Source organism: Nanorana parkeri, unplaced genomic scaffold, assembly GCF_000935625.1.
Source record: "Nanorana parkeri isolate BGI_ZX_2015 unplaced genomic scaffold, ASM93562v1 scaffold679, whole genome shotgun sequence".
Classification (NCBI taxonomy): Eukaryota; Metazoa; Chordata; class Amphibia; order Anura; family Dicroglossidae; genus Nanorana; species Nanorana parkeri.
In genome coordinates this window covers 316,942-334,693 of record NW_017306947.1, presented here as the reverse complement: position 1 = coordinate 334,693, position 17,752 = coordinate 316,942, and the positions used below count along the sequence as shown (strand labels likewise).

The 17,752-nt window shown below is 42.8% G+C and overlaps 1 protein-coding gene across 3 annotated transcripts in view; it reads right to left on the bottom strand.

Moving 5' to 3' along the window:
- PGAP3 (post-GPI attachment to proteins 3) overlaps window positions 1-4,309 on the bottom strand; it is a 13,648-nt gene extending 9,339 nt beyond the window's left edge. For 2 of the 3 annotated variants that reach the window (XM_018563604.1, XM_018563605.1), the window contains exon 1: window positions 4,070-4,309. In XM_018563604.1, coding sequence (XP_018419106.1) covers window positions 4,070-4,235 — 166 coding nt within the window. In that variant the 5' untranslated portion in view covers window positions 4,236-4,309. The remainder of the gene's footprint in view (window positions 1-4,069) is intronic. The other variant, XM_018563603.1, reaches the window with a different exon arrangement.
- Window positions 4,310-17,752: the final 13,443 nt, after the last annotated feature.

Genomic DNA, 17,752 nt, shown 5'->3' with positions numbered 1-17,752 from the left:
CCCCCCCCCTTCCCACAAATGCTTCCCCACCTTCTACACCACCTTCCTTTTTCCTAACCCTCACCCACCTATTGCCCCATCAACCCTTCTATTCCTCCCCCTTATACGTCTTGAAAAAAAATGAATACAAGGTTGCCAAGTGATTGGAAGCACAACTCCCCTCATCATATACAGCCCACTAGATTTCAGGTCTCTTCCACATATATACAGAATTCTGACTCCCAGGAGATTGCGAATCCAACCTCTTGGGTTTAAATGAACTGAAGCCAAAACTTTCTCAGTTTCAATACGGTAAGGGAGGGATAGATCTCCTGTCAGTTGTTTTTACTGTGTCTTTTTGGGGAGATTATCAAGAAAATGTCACCAGCACATGACAGCACCGTGTATAGCACAGGAGTATCAAGAAAATGTCACCAGCACACCAAAACTAGTTCAGCAAAAGTCAGTTTATTGACACTGCCATTCAGTACTGAATGGCAAAGTGTCAATAAACTGACTTTTGCTGAACTAGTTTTGGTGTGCTGGTGACATTTTCTTGATACTCCTGTGATATACACAGTGCCGTCCGTGGTCGCTGCAAGCACCCACCTGCTGTTGCAGATCTTCCATTGTTCCGGTAAGGAGTGCAGCTGGTTTTCCATTTTTTTCTTTTTGGGGAGATTATCCTTCATTTCATGTCCAACAGCCATGACAGGAAGTGATAGGAGATCCCTCCAAAGGGAGGGGAATCCCTGGTGGTCACCAAAACTTGTGTCCCCATTGGAAGTTTCCCTTCTATTCTTGTTCTGGAGATCACCTAAAATGTGGGATTTTCTTTCACTCTTGGTGATAATGGTCCCCAGGACAAACAGAGCGTGAATCTCCCTAACGGGGTCGCAGATGGCAATATAAAATAAAACATGACATGTATTCTAGTCCCTCTCCTCTCTGTCCAAAACATAAAGAAAAGTTTTGGTTTTAGTTGCACTTTACTGCAGATTTTCCTCACTTCATCAGCAGTGTATACTGTATATTTAACTTGCAGGATTATAATCCTTTTTGAATTGAGAGTGGAGTTATGTTGCCTTTTTGGAACATGCAGTATTCTTCTCAAAAACACATGTAAGTAAGCTGCCCTTGGTGACCTTCCTTTGAAAATGCTAGTTGCATGGCTTTCAAAGCAATTCGTCTGACTTAATTTGTTTGTGAGCCACTGAGAAACAAAGCAGCCAATGATTCAGAACTGTTCATCTACTTGGTTTGGATCAATGACTCCAAAAGTACTGAAGCCACTAGGTCACTGTGACAGTGAGGGTTTGCACAAGCTGAAGTCAGTAATGGCTGCCTTCATTTTCTCTCAGCACAGGTCTTCTACATGGCAATCATAGACCTGCAAATGCACATCTGCTCCAGGCCAGAGACTCAACAAGCATTAAAGGAAGGCAAAGGATGAGAGCTATGGAGATTGCACCTTCAGACACAAGTCATCAGTGGAATTTACCATATTAATTATTAGGGATGCACCTCCCCGCTGCTCTGTGCCCCAGCGAGGAGGAGAGAAAGTGTGACAGCCGGCCGAGCGCTGTGAGCGGCCGGCGTGTCTCCTCCCACACCGCTCAGCCTCCTTTCACAGTCCGGCAGAGCGGTGTGGGGGAGGAGACTGCCATTGCTGTCACAGGAGGCTGAGCTCATCTCCCCGCACCGCTCGCTCAGCCTCCTGTGACAGCGTGGATGGAGAGCAGGTACAAACACTCAGTGATCGCTGAGTGTTTGTAGATAATTGAGGACATAGCATGTTGACTATATGCTCAATTATGAATGAATGGGAAGTGATCTACATCACCTCCTGTTCATTCATAATTGTGGTTATAGTCAACATATTCTGTTCTCATGTTATCAATGAACAGGAACACTCAGAGGATTCCTGGTCATTGATAACAGGGGCTGCAGAAAAAGAGATTGAGGACTCTGTGTCCTCAATCTCTTTTTCTATTTTAAAAAGGGAAATATCAGGGGTCTGTTTAGACCCCTAATATTTCCCCGAAGCCCCTAAAAGTTAATAAAAATGTAATTAAAAAAATGAATAAAAATATAAAAAGTTTATAAAAAATGTGAAAAAAATGTAAAAAAACATTTTCGGCCTGACAATTTTTTTTGTTTCGGTTTTGAAATTTCCATTTCGGTGCACCCCTGTTCATTATAAAGCGATGTTACCAGTTCCTTATTTTTTTTTTTTTTTAAAGGACCCTGCAGAAGAACAAGACTACCTACCTCTCTGGCAGACAGTGGGTCCTATCTACGATTTCTTGATGAGCTACAGCACCTGCAGAAGCTTCTTCTGGTTGTGTCAGATATCTGCTCCCCCACTGCGTTAAGTGGTTCCATCTGCTTTTACTACTGTGTCTTGCAATGACAATGGGGAAATTATGGCGGGAAACAGCGCGCAGTCGGGGACATGTCTCATGCAGAGGATTTTTCAGGCGCCATAGTTCACAAATAATTTTAATCTGATCTTGTTGGGTAAAATTAAAGGAGTATTGGGAGACTAAAATGTAGTCTTCCCGAAACATAGAGCCAGCGCATGACGGCTCTAAACATCAAGAGCTGAGCAATCACAATGCTGAGCGCCTGTGTATCCCACCACATGCTGTGAATCACTCTTCTACTGGATCTTGCATGGCAACCAATCAGCTTCTATCTTTCATTTTCAAAGCGTAACTAACAAACTGAAAAGAGGAGCTGAGTGGTTACTATAGGCAAATGCCCCAGATTCTGTCTTCAGGTCTTTGAACCTTTGTAAGGACAAACAGTTCTGCTCATCTAGTTTATGACGTGATAATGAAGTCTGCCAGCAGAAAGTTATGTTATGTGAATAAGAACATGTAACAAATATCAAACAGGTGTTATGCCTGCAAAAGTTTAAATACACTTTCAAGGTATTTTTTTTTTTTTTTTTTAAATGGTAGGAGAAACCCTGTAGGGGGGAATTTATCAAAACTGAAGCATACAGAATATGGAGCAGTTGCCCATAGCATCCATTTAACTTCTCTCTTCACTTTGTTTGGTTAATCTTTGAAAATGAGAGCAGATTGGTTGTCATTGGCAACTACTTCAGATTCTTTTTGATAAATTCCTCTGTGTATGTCTCTTCTGCCATAAAACCTCTCTCCCTATCTGCTAGTTTGTTTTATTGCACAATGACTGCAGCAGCGGTACAGTCCCACAGTAAGAAGCTTGGTAGAGGGACCAAGTAAATTCAGTGCACAAGCCCCGCAGTTATGTTATCTGTTGCTGGCCAATAGAGAGGACTAAATACTCCAGACCCAGGAGACCGAGAGAATATGGCAGCAGTATTTATGGAGTGACAAGGGGAAACATGGACTTTGGCAGTACTGGAGGAGGGTGTACTAAGAGGTAAGTCTGACAATGTACTGTGTGGAACCAAAATAACTAGTTTCACTTAGCCAAAAGCCCCATTCACGCTTGTGGGTGAGGCTAGATCGCTGAGGCTTGTGAATTTCTCCAAGGAGTGAGCAGCTGTAAGCAAGAGGTGCTGTACAATACAATAGAATGACAGCTGCCACTACTTACATTACAATTTTCCTGCAATTACCTCCAGACAACCACACCTGGGTGCAGACTATTTGCATCCATTTTGTGTGCAGACATTTTTGCATCCTGGGTGCAGACATTTTGCAGGTACGATCATCTGCAGGCAATCGTAGCATAGCATGCGCAATTACATGCAAACAAATGCAGGGGTTAGCAGCTGTCATTGTATTGTACAGCACCTCCTGTCTATAGCGGACCAAGAGTCTCACAGAGAAATGTTAGTAATTTGGGATGCAGCACTGGGAAAACAAGAATATTACTCAGCCAAGAAGATGGTAACTGTGTACAGGATTCCCGCACTGACTACAGCTGCTGGTGGACAACAAGTATTAGAAATGGGGGAATAGGACAATATGACTTTATTAAAAAAATTAAAAGCAAGCAGTTAATACATTCCCTGTACCATGTACTGCCCTGCACTCTGCTCCCCCAGCCCGGCATCTCCTTATGCAGAGCTGTCACTAGAGGTCCCCCTCACCAGTCAGCCTCATGTAGAGGGGCTGCTCAGCCCGGAAGTCCTGCAGCCGGCTCCCGCTACAGTTCCTCTGTTCACAGGCGCTCACACACTCCCTGTACACCGGCTCCCGGTCCCCGCGAGATGCAATCACCACCCCGGCCAGGAGCAGCACAAGAATTGGTGCCATGACCGGGGAGCCGGGACTTCCGCCTTCTCGGCCACTTCCGCCCTCTGTCCGCTTACCAACAGCTTCCCTACGGAAACGGGGCACAAGCACATTAGTGCCGGGTTTTCTCCCAGAGCCAGTTGTGTTCACCCTTTATTGCTCTCTGCCCTCTACACGCCCACAGTCAGATTGTTGAGGCTTGTTATGGTCTGTTCTTCCGTTCGTTTAGAATTAACTCTTGAGTTTAGTGTCACTTGAAGTTTAGGTTTGATTTTTGTTGTTTTGGTAGGGGTGGGGAATACGACACCAAACAAATTAGATATGTGTAATGGTGTTCCCTTACCTGCAGGCTGCTGCTTCTGTGTCCCCTCAGTGCCCCTTGACAGCCTCGAGATATTGACCTGGGCTGCTGTCTTCCAGCGCTCTGAGAGTTAACAGCCCCCAATGCTGGTTCTGTAAATTTCCCCCTCCGCTATTCACAGAGCTCATAGTACTATGCATTGCGTTCTGTGAATCTCCATTGGCCATTCACAACAAGATGCAGCGTGGCATAATAGCAATTGCAGCTCTGTGAATGACAAAGCAAGCAGAGGGAGGAGAACCAGCACAGAGTGAAGCTGTAAACTCTCACGCTGGAAGACAGACGCTCAGTGCAATACGCAGCAGCTGTGAAGAGGGCACTGGGGGGAATTATTTACAAAGAAGCAACAGCCTACAAGTAAGGGAATACACACCATTACACATATCTAAAATCCCGCGCCAGCTACAAGGTTTGGCTACAATTTTTTTTTATTTTCGACACTAGATGAAAACGAGTACTTAACCCTTGCAGTGCATGAGGTAGCCCCACTGCAAGGTTTAGGAATATTTAATAATTTAAAGAAGCCACTCAGGCTGCTATACTCGCATCTTCTTTATGACTGTTCCTGTAGTACCTCTTTTACACCACAAGATGTCCTCAGTCCTCAAGGTGGAATGACACCCAGAGTCATGAATGTGAAGCTGCCCATACACCTTGCGGTCATCGGACGAAAATTTGCGTCCAATGATCAAACCGTTCTGCGAAAATCGTACGATCTACCGAAGTTTTCTGACCTGATGGAAAATCAAAAGTCGTACGATTGTACAGTATTTGCGGTTGTACACTGCCCATCAACCTTACAAATATCGGACGAAAACGCGACCACAAACGAAAATCGTCCGATAATCGTAAGGTGTATGGGCACCTTTAAAAAGGCTGCTCACTTGGTATGAATGACTGACAGAGACCACTCACATGTTAATGCAGAGCATTGTTCTCTATTAAAAAGTTGTTTTATAGACAGTCTGAATCACACTAAATTATCTAGAGAAGCAGAGCCAGACCAGGAGGCTTTCAGTGAAGAAGCTGTGCATCTCCCCGCTGGGAGCTCGGTAAGTTTTGAGGAGTGTTGGGTGGGTGTACGTTATATCAGTATGTATTTTGAGAGGAGCAGTGGCTGCCACAGTATAGAGATGATGACTGACAATGAGCTACACATTTTTGACAAAGAAAGGGTGTCTGATAGCTTGAAACAGGTAGCACAAAAGGGGTACCTAATTACCCATTCTTACACCTGTACACCCCCTAAGAACCAGCTTCATTTTAAATTTATGCTTTGGACTTGTTTATTCAGCAATAACCCAAATGGTCTAACCGCTCCAAGCTCACACTTGTGATGAATTACAATCTCACATTTAGGTTTGTTAATTTCTATTGAGATTGTAGTCTATCATTGGAGCAAGCTTGTAGCGTTGGCTACTTTACAGCACACACGGGGACCATGGCGAACAAAAGTAGCCCCCCTCCAGAAGGAAAGACGGTGTCAGCATAAATTCAGAGATGATTTGTGGATCTACAGCCGATAATGCACAAATAACATACAGTATTTGGTAATAGTTAAGGAACTTGATTTTGACTCCTGAGTTTAGTGTCACTTTAAGATAACAAAGTAATACCTATATAATTTTTAGGGCAAAAAAGGCTTTTTATCTGTGATATTGTCTTGCAAAAAATTATTTTATTTTCATGTAATAAATAGAAAAAACCAGATCAAAACTAAAAAAAAATGGTGTGCTGTGGATCCATAATAGAGGTTTCTTATAGAGGTAAGACAGGGAGACCCGTTAGTTCAGTTACTGTAGTTCAGTTACAAGTTGTAGTAAATCCTTATTACTACTATTGTAAATTTGTTTTCATATTTTATGTACATAAGTATTGCTAATGTATATTGTTTCATAATGAGAGGGAAGAATACCCTGTGTAATATATTGTACAGATACAGAGGTTTTGTATAACATGTATGATTGATTGAATTGTAGATCTCTGCTAAATTTTCTGAAGAAGCACTTACTCATTGAAACGCGTTCAGCCTACTACTGTTCATAACGTGTCCAAGCTAGAAGACTTTGGACAAGATATGTATATGTAAATTTGTCTGCCCCATACTTGTTTTGTACAACCGGTCTTTGAAATTGCAAAAGTGTTTTTTAAACATTTTCTTTTTAAATTGTACTAATAAAATTTTTTTTTAACTAAAGCACATGAATACGTACTAATTGTGGCACCTAAAAAGCCCCAGCCTTTTGTCAAACTGATCTGTATGTACATGTCAATCTTGAGACATATTGGCTACAACAGTAAAAGATGACGTCAGGTTACAGTCCTGTCAGCCAAGAACGGAAAACAGAAAATTGTTGACATATATTTCTGTAATTTTCTTTTCCTGATCCATCCTCATGTGAGCCTATTGAGGGCCATCCCCACCCTCTGACCCTCCCAGGACAACCCCTAACTAGCCCTTTAAATTCCTGACTGCCCAACATGCAGGTGTTCTAGAGCTAGACTCACAATGGCCAGTGGAAATGCTTGGCTGACATCTGGATACACCAGAAAATGACACTAAGGTCAACAATTTTCTGTTTTCCTCATGTCTGCCTACTTTGGGACATAACTGGCAATCATGCTCAGGCAGGAGACGAATAATAAAACCCATACATACACCAAATGCTGCAAAACAAATTAACTAGATACAGCAGAAAACATATCAGAAGAACCAAATTATCCCCTAGGACCTGTTGACACATCCAGCTTGTTATACCAGACCCCGGTATTTGATGTTGACCAATTGGCTGCTCTGCAGACTGTTTCTACTGACAACATGGGGGAAAAAAGCCCACAAAGCGTTATCACCTGAGACACAGAGGTTTTGGTTCTACTGTTGTTGTATGGAAATAACTTCCAATGCCATTTTTCCCACACAACTGCTGGAAACATGGCCGACGGTATGGCAGGGTATACACTAGGGATGCACCAATACCGATACTAGTATTGGTGCTGATGCCGAGTATTTGTTCCGATGCCTAGCCTGATACTCGAGCTTCTGGTATCAGGAAGCCGGGCAGTGAGTCGTTACACGCTGCCCGGCTTCCTGATTAGCCGGGAACATGCTCCCTCGTCACTTGTGACACATGGAGCCAGCTTCCCGGCCAATCAGGAAGCTGGGCAGCATGTAATGGCTCACTGCTCGGCTTCCTGATACCAGATGCTCAAGTATTAGTATCTACGAGAAGCATGGAGATGGCTTCACTGCTAATCGGGAAGCCGGGTGGCGAGTCTTTACACGCTTCCCAGCTAATTGGAAAGCCAAGTGGCGAGTCATTACATGCCGCCTGGCTTCCTTAATGGGACTTCCAGTATCGGTATTCGGTAGCGGCAAGTACCGGGGAAAAAAATATCAGTACTCGGTACCGAAAAACCGGTATCAGTGCAGCCCTAGTATATACAGTTCAAATGTATTCGTACCGTGGGTGCTGCTGTTGGCAACCTTCCGCCCAGTATCCCTTGATCAGCTGATCGAGGTAGCCAGTTGTAAAATTCTCAACCGAACAAAGCTATCAGCCAATCAGCTGCTTGCTCCGTCCGGGTATTCTGACGGCAGCTGGCGGCCTATGTTAGAATACAATGCAAGCAGCAGGGGAATCGTCCATCAATGCTCGTAAGCGTTGACAGAGGAATCTGTTTTATTTTTTTCTTCAGCCTGCGGGTTGCACGTAAAAAATAGAACCATGCATACCCCACTTAAGTCTAGGAACTTCATACAGTCCCTCACTGTCACTACAGTGCCCTACATCACAGAAAAAAAGCACCTTCTGAACCTCACAGATCTTTTTTTCAAAGAAGAAAGACTCTTCCTTGTGGTGACTCAAGTGGAGTCCAGTTCAGCTGACTATTTTGCATGTTTATTAGCTATTACAAGTTATTGAACTTGTTTTTAGTGGGAGATCTCAATGGACATTTAAGGAAGGAGCTGAATCTGATCAGAATGTCACCTAGATGAAAAATTCTGATGTCACAAAGGTGCAGAAGAGCAACAAAGTATCAAATGGTATCTTTGAAGAAGTTCTGAAGGCTGTAAAAACAGACCTCTGATTTGTTTTTTCTGGACTTGGCCATAGCCAGGGGTAATCAGATGCAGCGGCGGACTGACTATACGGGCAGTCGGGCACTGCCCGAGGGCCCGCAGTCAGGAGGGGCCCGTCGCCGACTCACATCTGCCCCTGGATCCACTTCCAGCCCACAGTACTGTACTCCCAGCACTTGTCCCGCGGACCCACACTAGACCCTGCCACCGCTGCTAACACAGCAGCGTCTCCTGATTCGTTAGTGTCCCCTGTCGATTGGTCTGTCAGGCAAGCCCGGATCCAGGTGAGATCGTTGTGCTGTGTATTAACATTCAGGCATATAGGATCGTCATGCTGTGTACTGTATGCAGGCAGCCCTCCTGTGCCCGACCCCATCAGGTCAGCAGGGGGGCCAGGCAGGGACTGCCTGCATATATGTGACTTAAACTCCCTGTCAGTTCTTCAAGATCGCTTATCACACAGTGCCGATACTCCACTCAGCAAGCACGGCTCAGCCCCCTCCAACTTCCCCCATACACTGCAGCATTTCACATCTCTAGAAGCCGATGAGCAGCAAGCCAAGGAACTGTTGCATATCTATCCCTACAAAGCAGCGCTGAGCCATCTAAGGAAGGGAGGAGGGATCACCTACTACACAGAGCTTGTTGGAGAAAAGTTTTATCACACTCCTGGTGATGGCAAAGTGCCTGGGGGTTCCTGCTAACTTGCTGGAGGGGGAAATAGCAGATACTAGTTGGGTGCCTTAGGCTCTCCAGCATTGCTTCCCATACACACAGACAGAAGGGGCTGCGTCTGCTGCAGAGGCATCCCGTGGCAGGGGGACACCCAGTGCGGGTACCGGGTGACACCCCGCAATGATGTAATCGCGTATGCACATGACGACGTCACGCGCTGTACCACTTTTACCTGCCGGCGGTCATCTTGGTGATGGACGCCGGCAGAGAGAGGAGGGGACGTTCACCCGGCAGGATAAGGTATGCCGCTGTGTCCCCTCCTCTCTTGTCTGAGGTCTGCGTGTATTTTTGCTGGTTTGGGTTATACGCGCCCAAACCCCCCCTCCAGTCTTTAATTATTCAGTTCTCCTGTCAATACTCCTACTAATTCTCCTGTAATTTAGCCAGGATAATTGGCAGAATTGAAGAATCTTGGTCAAAATAGCCAAACCAGAAACATTTTGCTGTTTTAGCTCACTTTCCAAATTGCTTATATTGGTGTATAGTTTGACATTCTCCTACCAATCCTTCTGCAATTCAACTTTCAATGAATAGACCTGCTATGTAAAAAAATAGTGTGGAGAAATAATTTCAGTAACACAACAATGTATATGTGAGCGTGATTAGGGATGGGCTACACGTTCGAGTCGGACCTATGTTCGACTCGAACATAGCATGTTCTAGCGTTTTTCGAATTAGAACTTTTTCCATGTTCGAAAGTTCGAGTTAGAACCGAACACGGGGGTGTTCGGCTCATCCCTAAGCGTGATGTGTGGGTGAGGCTTGCATATGGGCAAAGCACAACGGGGCCCCATAATCTCATATTGCCCAGGGGCCCCATGTGTTGTCAGTCCGCCCCTGATCAGATGTGAACTGACACTCATCCGTTTAGATACTGCTGCCCGTAGACTAACATTGGGCTTCCGATCAGGTCTGTCTGAAAAACTGACATACCAACCTGATCAGAAAGCCTGTGTGAAAGGGGCCTAATGGAAATGTTTGCTGGACAGCTTGTCATTTTAAAGGAAGTGGAAACATAACAGATCTACTGGCCCGATGAACAGGTGATGCAACTTTGTTACAGGGTTCATTACAAAACAAAAACCTCTGTGTTAATGCTGTTGGCATTCTATATTATATATGGGTTTTGTTTTGTTTTTTTCATTTTGAACTTGGCTTCCCTTTATGCATAGTAAGCATTTAGAAAAGAGAATAGAATATAGTGTGCCACCATGAAAAAGAGCCCCCAAGCTGTTAGAGCTTGTCCCTGAAGTCAGTTTATAGCACTTAAAAAAGTTGTACCTTTTGGGGTATTTAATTGGTTTATATTAATGTGGAAGCAATATGGGATTACATAAGAGTAATAGATTGGTCAGTTATAGAGTAACCATTACACACAGCTTAGTAGTTACACATTAGCCATTTATGATGTCTGGCACCATAGCTACAAGACTTACTCTGTGTTTATGCTTAGGCACCAGTGTTTTTCCTAAAGGCTGTTATGGTCCACTGGTGACAGAAGATGTCTTGTATGAACTGAGATTGACATATAGTTTAAAAAGCAGTTCCAAATTCTAAACCCTAATGGGAAATAGCTGGTATGGGAGACCTTTCTGGCTTTTGGTGTGTGAACATATTGGGCTAAATGCTACCGACAAAGGATGGCACTCAGGGAAGTTCTTATAGACTCCAATGATGATTCTGTAGTTAGAAAAAACCTACTGAGAAAATATGTACTTCAAACCAGTTAGTTTGCGCTTTTGGAGTCAATATTAGGCACCAGCTGCAACAATGTATGTTAAACGTTGAAAGAGGGGCTAGTATGTTGCGCTTGGTTTAATTGATCTATATGTTTTTTTTAATAAATATTGTTACGCCTGTTGAGGATGAGGGGGTTGTGGATCGCAACTGCAGAGGCTTCTCAGTCAGTGAAACCCTGGTTTCACTCTCTATTTAACAGAAAGTTAAGGGTTTCTTGCATCAAAGCCTCAATTTAAACTAATCTCTGGTTTTAGAGTGGGGTTATTCCTTCATAAGCCCTAACCCTGAGCACCAAAGTAATCGGGGTATACTGGGTAGCAGTTGAGAGAGAGACAATTCAGTACAGCAATGGTCCAAGTTCCAAGCAAGTAGCAAGACTTAAAGCAATAGCTGGTAAAGTATACAGTCTTTACTGAAGGGTGTGCAACTGCACTAAATACTTGCGGTTTTGAGGGTTGAAGTGGAGGTGGAGAGCTGTGGGTCCTTTTGGGGTCTGGTTCCAGACAGGGTAGCAGGCAGAAGTACGCTGGAGGCAATGGAGGGTCCCAGGAGACAGCAGGCGCTCTGGCTCAATAGTGGAATGCCATGCTGTCTCGTCTGGGTGCTTATATAGTGCTGTATTTGTGTGGGGAGGAGCCGCCGAACGAATCGGCGCACTTCTGCGTTCCAAGGTGGAACGCACCCAGCCTTCGAACCCGTGGAACGCAGCGCCGGACCCGAGACGTGGCTGGCTCCCGAATATTAAGGTCTACGGCGGTGGCCGTTACAAATATATCCTCATATGTGTCATGAACTATAAATGTATTTTGTTAATCCAAGTGTACTATCCGTAGTGATTGTAATATTGTAAATAATGAAATATAAGTGATATTTAAATCTGCTAAATAATGAGTGATTGTGATCCTACGTGACACTGAACTCTGTAAATAATAAACTTGAATACTGGTGAGTAATTACTTCTTAGTGTGTGTCTCTTTTCAGTGTTATAATGGATTCCACTCAAAAAAAATATTTATATAAGTTTAACACTAATTGTGTTTAAAACATTGAAAGGTGTGAAATCCTAGTGTGAACTAGGATTCCTGCCTACACAGGCAAGGTGAATTTTTGCGCCCCCCCTCCCCGATCCCCTGTAAAAACAGGGCATTTTGACAAGTACAAGTACTTGTCAAAATGCCCTGTTTTTTCTGCCCTCACCTTGCAGCGCCCTCAGGCGGCCGCCTGACTTGCCTTGCAGTAGCGCCGGGCCTGTATATAACATTAGTTATTATATCACACCAACCAGAACAATAATCTAAGATGTTAGTCTCTGCTAATGATGGCCATGTGATTGTCTTCGGTAGCATGTCTGCAGGCTCTGATAGTTTCTTATACCATGCTGGCTACATCTGACAGATTCTTGTATTGTTTAAAATTTCACCATAGCTATCTTTTTGAACATGACAGCAGGAAAAGTAGTAGTATACGAACAGACCACACTATCACCAGAAAATTCCAATACTTCAGACTTTATTGAAATTCACAGCAAATCCAGTATAACAGTGAATAAAAGTGTATAAAGCAACAAACGCCAGCACTACACACCCCCAACCAACTACAACCTCCCACATGTTTTAGCCATAGGCTTATTCATAGAGGTCAGTAGGAAAAGTAGGTTTCAGGTGGGGTAACTGGTAGCATGTACAGTACTATGTATTTAATTGCCATCTCTGACTCCCATTAAAGATTTTGTTGCCACCTTTGTCCCACTTCAGTTGAGTTCTCATAAATTCCTTTTCCTGTAACACCTTGTCATAGGAACAATAAGTGAGAGGAAAATTACATTTTGTCATGCCCTGTCTACTTACCAAGGTAAATTTTTTGCCTTGTCACAACACATGGACCACATATAATGCTGTAATATTTCATCATTTACATCTCTGCTTCCAGCAAAACTGCTGGAGCAGGTATTTTTAATCACTTTTTCTCTTCCCTGATGAGGCTGCTAAAAACTTACAGTAAATGGGGGGTATCTATTTGGAAGGGGGCTAGAGGGATCTTAAATAATCAGTCATACTTGTAAAGAGTCTTAGTAAAACCAATTGTAAAGGGATGACTTACTGAGAGAGTCTATATTGTTATATGTTGTAAGAGCTGCATTTCTATTCCTAAAAACGTTCTGCATATTTAAAAACAACAATTAATGCAGTCATGTACTCATTAGAAATTATTTTGAAATGCATACAGTATCTGTATTTGTCTTCATATTAGCCACCTGTAATCTTTACACAACAGTAATCAGGCTAGAAGAGAGATGGGTCCATGTTGCCAATCCAGGTCTGCTGGATATACATTCGCTGTCAGGAAATAAGTTTGAGTGAGTAAATACATAATTAGTATGCTGCATTGTCCAGTTAGCAAACTGGGAATGTATTTTGACCCAGTGTTGTCAATCAAGCTGTGCTGCTGTGATGGTCATTGGAAAAGTGCCCTTTTACACTGGTTATCAGTGGAGAAATGCCTCCTTGTATTGGGGGTTAATGGAGAAATGCCTCCTTACATTGGTGTTTAATGGAGAATCCCCATATTATGCTTGTGATTAGTGGAGAAATGCCTTTTTAAATATGCACAGAAAGCAATGACGGAGTGATGGAATGGGAAAGGTAGATAATCAGATTAGAGAGGGTTCCAGTCCTATGAGGGATAACTTGTTAGGGGGTACACAACAATTGAGCATGAAAACAGCACCAAAAATACATTTGGGGATGGGCTCTGACAGCAATGACAGGGTGATGGAATGGGGAAGGTAGATAATCAGATTAGAGAGGGTTCAAGCCCAAGAGGGATAATTTTGTAGGGGGTACACAACAATTGAGCATGAAAACAGCACAAAAAATACATTTGGGGATGGGCTCTGCACAAAGACAGACGAACTTAGACGAGTACCTGACCAGACAAGTATAGAGGAAGCTAACCCAAGTCTTACAGTAATTCTGTCTCCATATCGATTGAATAGCATACAAACTGAATTAACTGCAAAGTGCCTTACCTTTTGCCCTGAGGCTTCGGTCGTTAAAGTTGAATTCATCAGACTTAAACTTGTTTGCATGAAAATTCATTATGAAACATGAGTATGATGAAGACGGATTATCATTACAAAATTGGAGAGAATACGCCAAAAACAACTACAGGGTATTTAAAGATTTGATGGACCTTTTCGGAGGAAGGATATATAAAGAATTAAGATAAATCTGAGGTGAATGTAGACTTTGAAATATTTCTTTAAACAATAACTCCACTTCATTCCTGTCCTTGTCGTTGCAACCAGTAGTAGCCCTGGAAAGTAATGAAGGATGTTCAACATCTACAAGTGGCTAAATCCAGAGGGATAGTCTGACTAAGGAAAAAAGGGAAGCATTAAACCAATTACAAAGAATAAGGATTTGATTATTAAGCCAACAGACAAGGGCAGGAATGTTGTAGTGAGGAGTTCACGATAATATGAACAAAAGGTTTATTGTAGACTTAACAATAAAACATGGTATAGACCGATCCCCCGAAATTTTGTGGAAAAATTTAAATTCATGACTCTGCATATGAAAAAGACATAATAGATAAACAGACTGCACAGTTTATGAAGGTTCCCTTTGCTAGAACACCAGTTTTCATTGTGCTACTGAAGGTCCACAAGAACAAGTATAGACCCCCGGACAGACCATTAGTGTCTCGATGCAGTAGCTTAATAGAAAAATTAGCATATACAGTATGTTGATAGGATGCTAAAACCACAGGTTGAAGCCTTGCCTACATTTGTAAGAGACACACCACACATGATACAAATTTTAAAACAGATACAGCTTCCACAAGACACAATTTTGGTCAGCATAGATGTGGAAACAATGTATTCATTAGTACTACATGACAAGGGTATTGCATAAATCCAATAATTCTTGGATGAGTTAGGGATAGAGGAGCACAAGCACAATGTGTTCGTGCTGATTTTTCTACAAATCATCCTAAGAATTTGTTCTCTGGAGGGTTATTTGCAAGGGATGATCTCTTGATGTACCTACTGTATGTACCTGTGCCATGTGATTTCATGGCATTGGTACATCAATGATATCTTTATCATTTGGACAGGTACAGAAGAAAAACTAAAAATGCATTCAAGTACCTTAACTGTTAACAAAAATGTATCTTATTTGTGTATCACTCTTCTGTAGATCCTCAAATCATCTCTGAATTTGTGCTGACACTGTCCTTCCTTCTGAAGAATGGCTACTTTTGTTCCCCATGGTCCTTGTGTGTGTTGTATAGGGATGGGCTGTATGTTTGAGTTGAACGTGAGTTTGACTCGAACATCGCTAGTTCGTGTGTTCGCCGAACACATGAACTATAAGGGTGTTCGGCAGTCTTAACCTCCCACAAGGCAATGCGCCTTGTGAAGCCCTAATTGGGTAAAGGCTTGCATCTGACCACAGGTCAGTTGCAAGACTTTGCCCAATCAGGGCTCAGTACTCTTATTCTGACTCCGATCGTTGTGATAGCGAAATATATCTCTTGCTGAGACCTCTATGCCTGGCCTGTATAAGCAGATATACTCACTGCGGACAATCCTCGTCAGATAGCTGAACTCGTCAATACCGATTCATTCAAAAGAGATGTTTATTCTTTAACATCAGGGTTACAGCAGATGATAGGAACAGCAGTTGAACGGTTATAGTATTGTGCGGTCAGAAAATGATGCCTTTCCTCCGTACTGTGCAGATTACCTGTGTGTCCTTGTTACATGTGGCTATTAATTGTGGCCATGACACAGGAAGTACTGCACACAGGAAGAAGGAAGGGGCGTACACTAGGGGGAAATACATCGTCACATGAGGAATAATTACAGAAAATATGTTTGTTACAACAAAAGGCCACTAGATGGCAGCATAGGATAACACATTAATTTAGCTATGAGAAAATAGTTAGGCAAATCACACTATAAAAATTCTAACCTATATAACAATGCTAATATTAACTGAGGCTATGCATCTCATATTCTATGCCCCTATTGGGGCGGCACAACTCTGTTAGAGCCATGTTTGGGCAAAGTCATGATGACTTTGCCCAATCATGGCTCATAGCTAAGTCCCAGCAGCACACTATATAAGGCAGCTTACACCGCAGCTCTACGTAGTGTGTTGCTGGAGTTAAACTAAGAGAGTGGTCTATCAGAGTTCTATAGCAGAGATCTATACAGCATTCTATATCAGAGTTCTTTATCAAAGTTGTATATCAGAGTTGTATACAGCGTTCTATATCAGAGTTGTACATCAGAGTTGTACATCAGAGTTGTACATCAGAGATGTACAGCAGAGTTGTACAGCAGAGTTGTACATCAGAGTTCTATATCAGCGTTCTATACTATAGCTGTGCATCTATAGCGGTGCATCCCTACTAATTATGTACACATTCTTATTGCCAAAACTGCGAAAAATTTGTTGATTTTTTTGCATTAAAAAAAAATTAAATAATAAGAATTTATGTATGCATATGTCACATCAAACAAAGCCCATTTTGTCCTTTAAAAAACGGTATATAATATGTGTAGGTGTAATGAATGAGGAAGATTGAAATTTTGGTTAAACAAACACATAGCAAAAATGGCAAAATTGATGCTGGCCCAAGGATCTAAAAAATGTTTTGAAGCTGTGTCATTAAGGGGTAACTATTAACAAAAATGTTTCTTATTTGTGCATCACTTGGCTGTGGATCCTCAAATCATCTCTGAATTGGTGCTGACACTGTCCTTTCTTCTGGCGGGTTGCTATGTTTATTCCCCATGGTCCCTGTGTATGTTGTAATATAGCCACCACTCCAAGCTCACTCTCGTGATAGACTACAATCTCATGTTTAGTTTAATAATTTGTATTGCGATTGTAGTCTATCAGGGGAGCCAGTTTGGAGTGGTGGCAGCTTTAGCGCAACCCAAACTGCAGCAGCAGGTGCCGTGTTTTAAGTCACTGAGCTGGTGGAGAGATCACAAAGATCTCTCTGTGACCGGCTCAGCGATGCAGAGCACAGCAGCACTTTCCATTTACATTCCCCACATAACAGTGGCAGTACTTTTGTGTGCACATCCTAATTCAATAGGCTGCGCATGCCTATGGTCCCACATGCAATGCCACTCCTGGGTACTCCACATGTAGTGTATTTGCGGGTGAAGGAGAATTGAAAATGTATAATAGCAGGCTCATGCCAGGGTTCCGAATTCATCGGTCTCAATGAAAATAACCCAAGGTGCTCATTTGATTCTGAAGGAGACGTACACCATTCCTCCAATCTCATTGTATCGCAGATCTCACTAATTAATTCTGGAATGATTGGGATCGTGGTAGAAAGCCAGTGCCTGGGGGTGAGTGCTATAGCTGCAGAGATGAAAAAGCTGAGCTGAAGATTTTTTAGCAGAAGAGATGAAGCATGGAAACACTGAGAGGATGGCAAGTTTTGGAGTAAGTGTAAATGTGGAGGAAGTGACCCCACTATGGATCTGAGCACTTTTGTCCCAAATAGGTTTACTTAAAGGAGAACTATGAGGTGAGTGCTTTTCACTCACCTCATAGTTCTAGCCGACCTGTGACAATGAGACTGTCACAG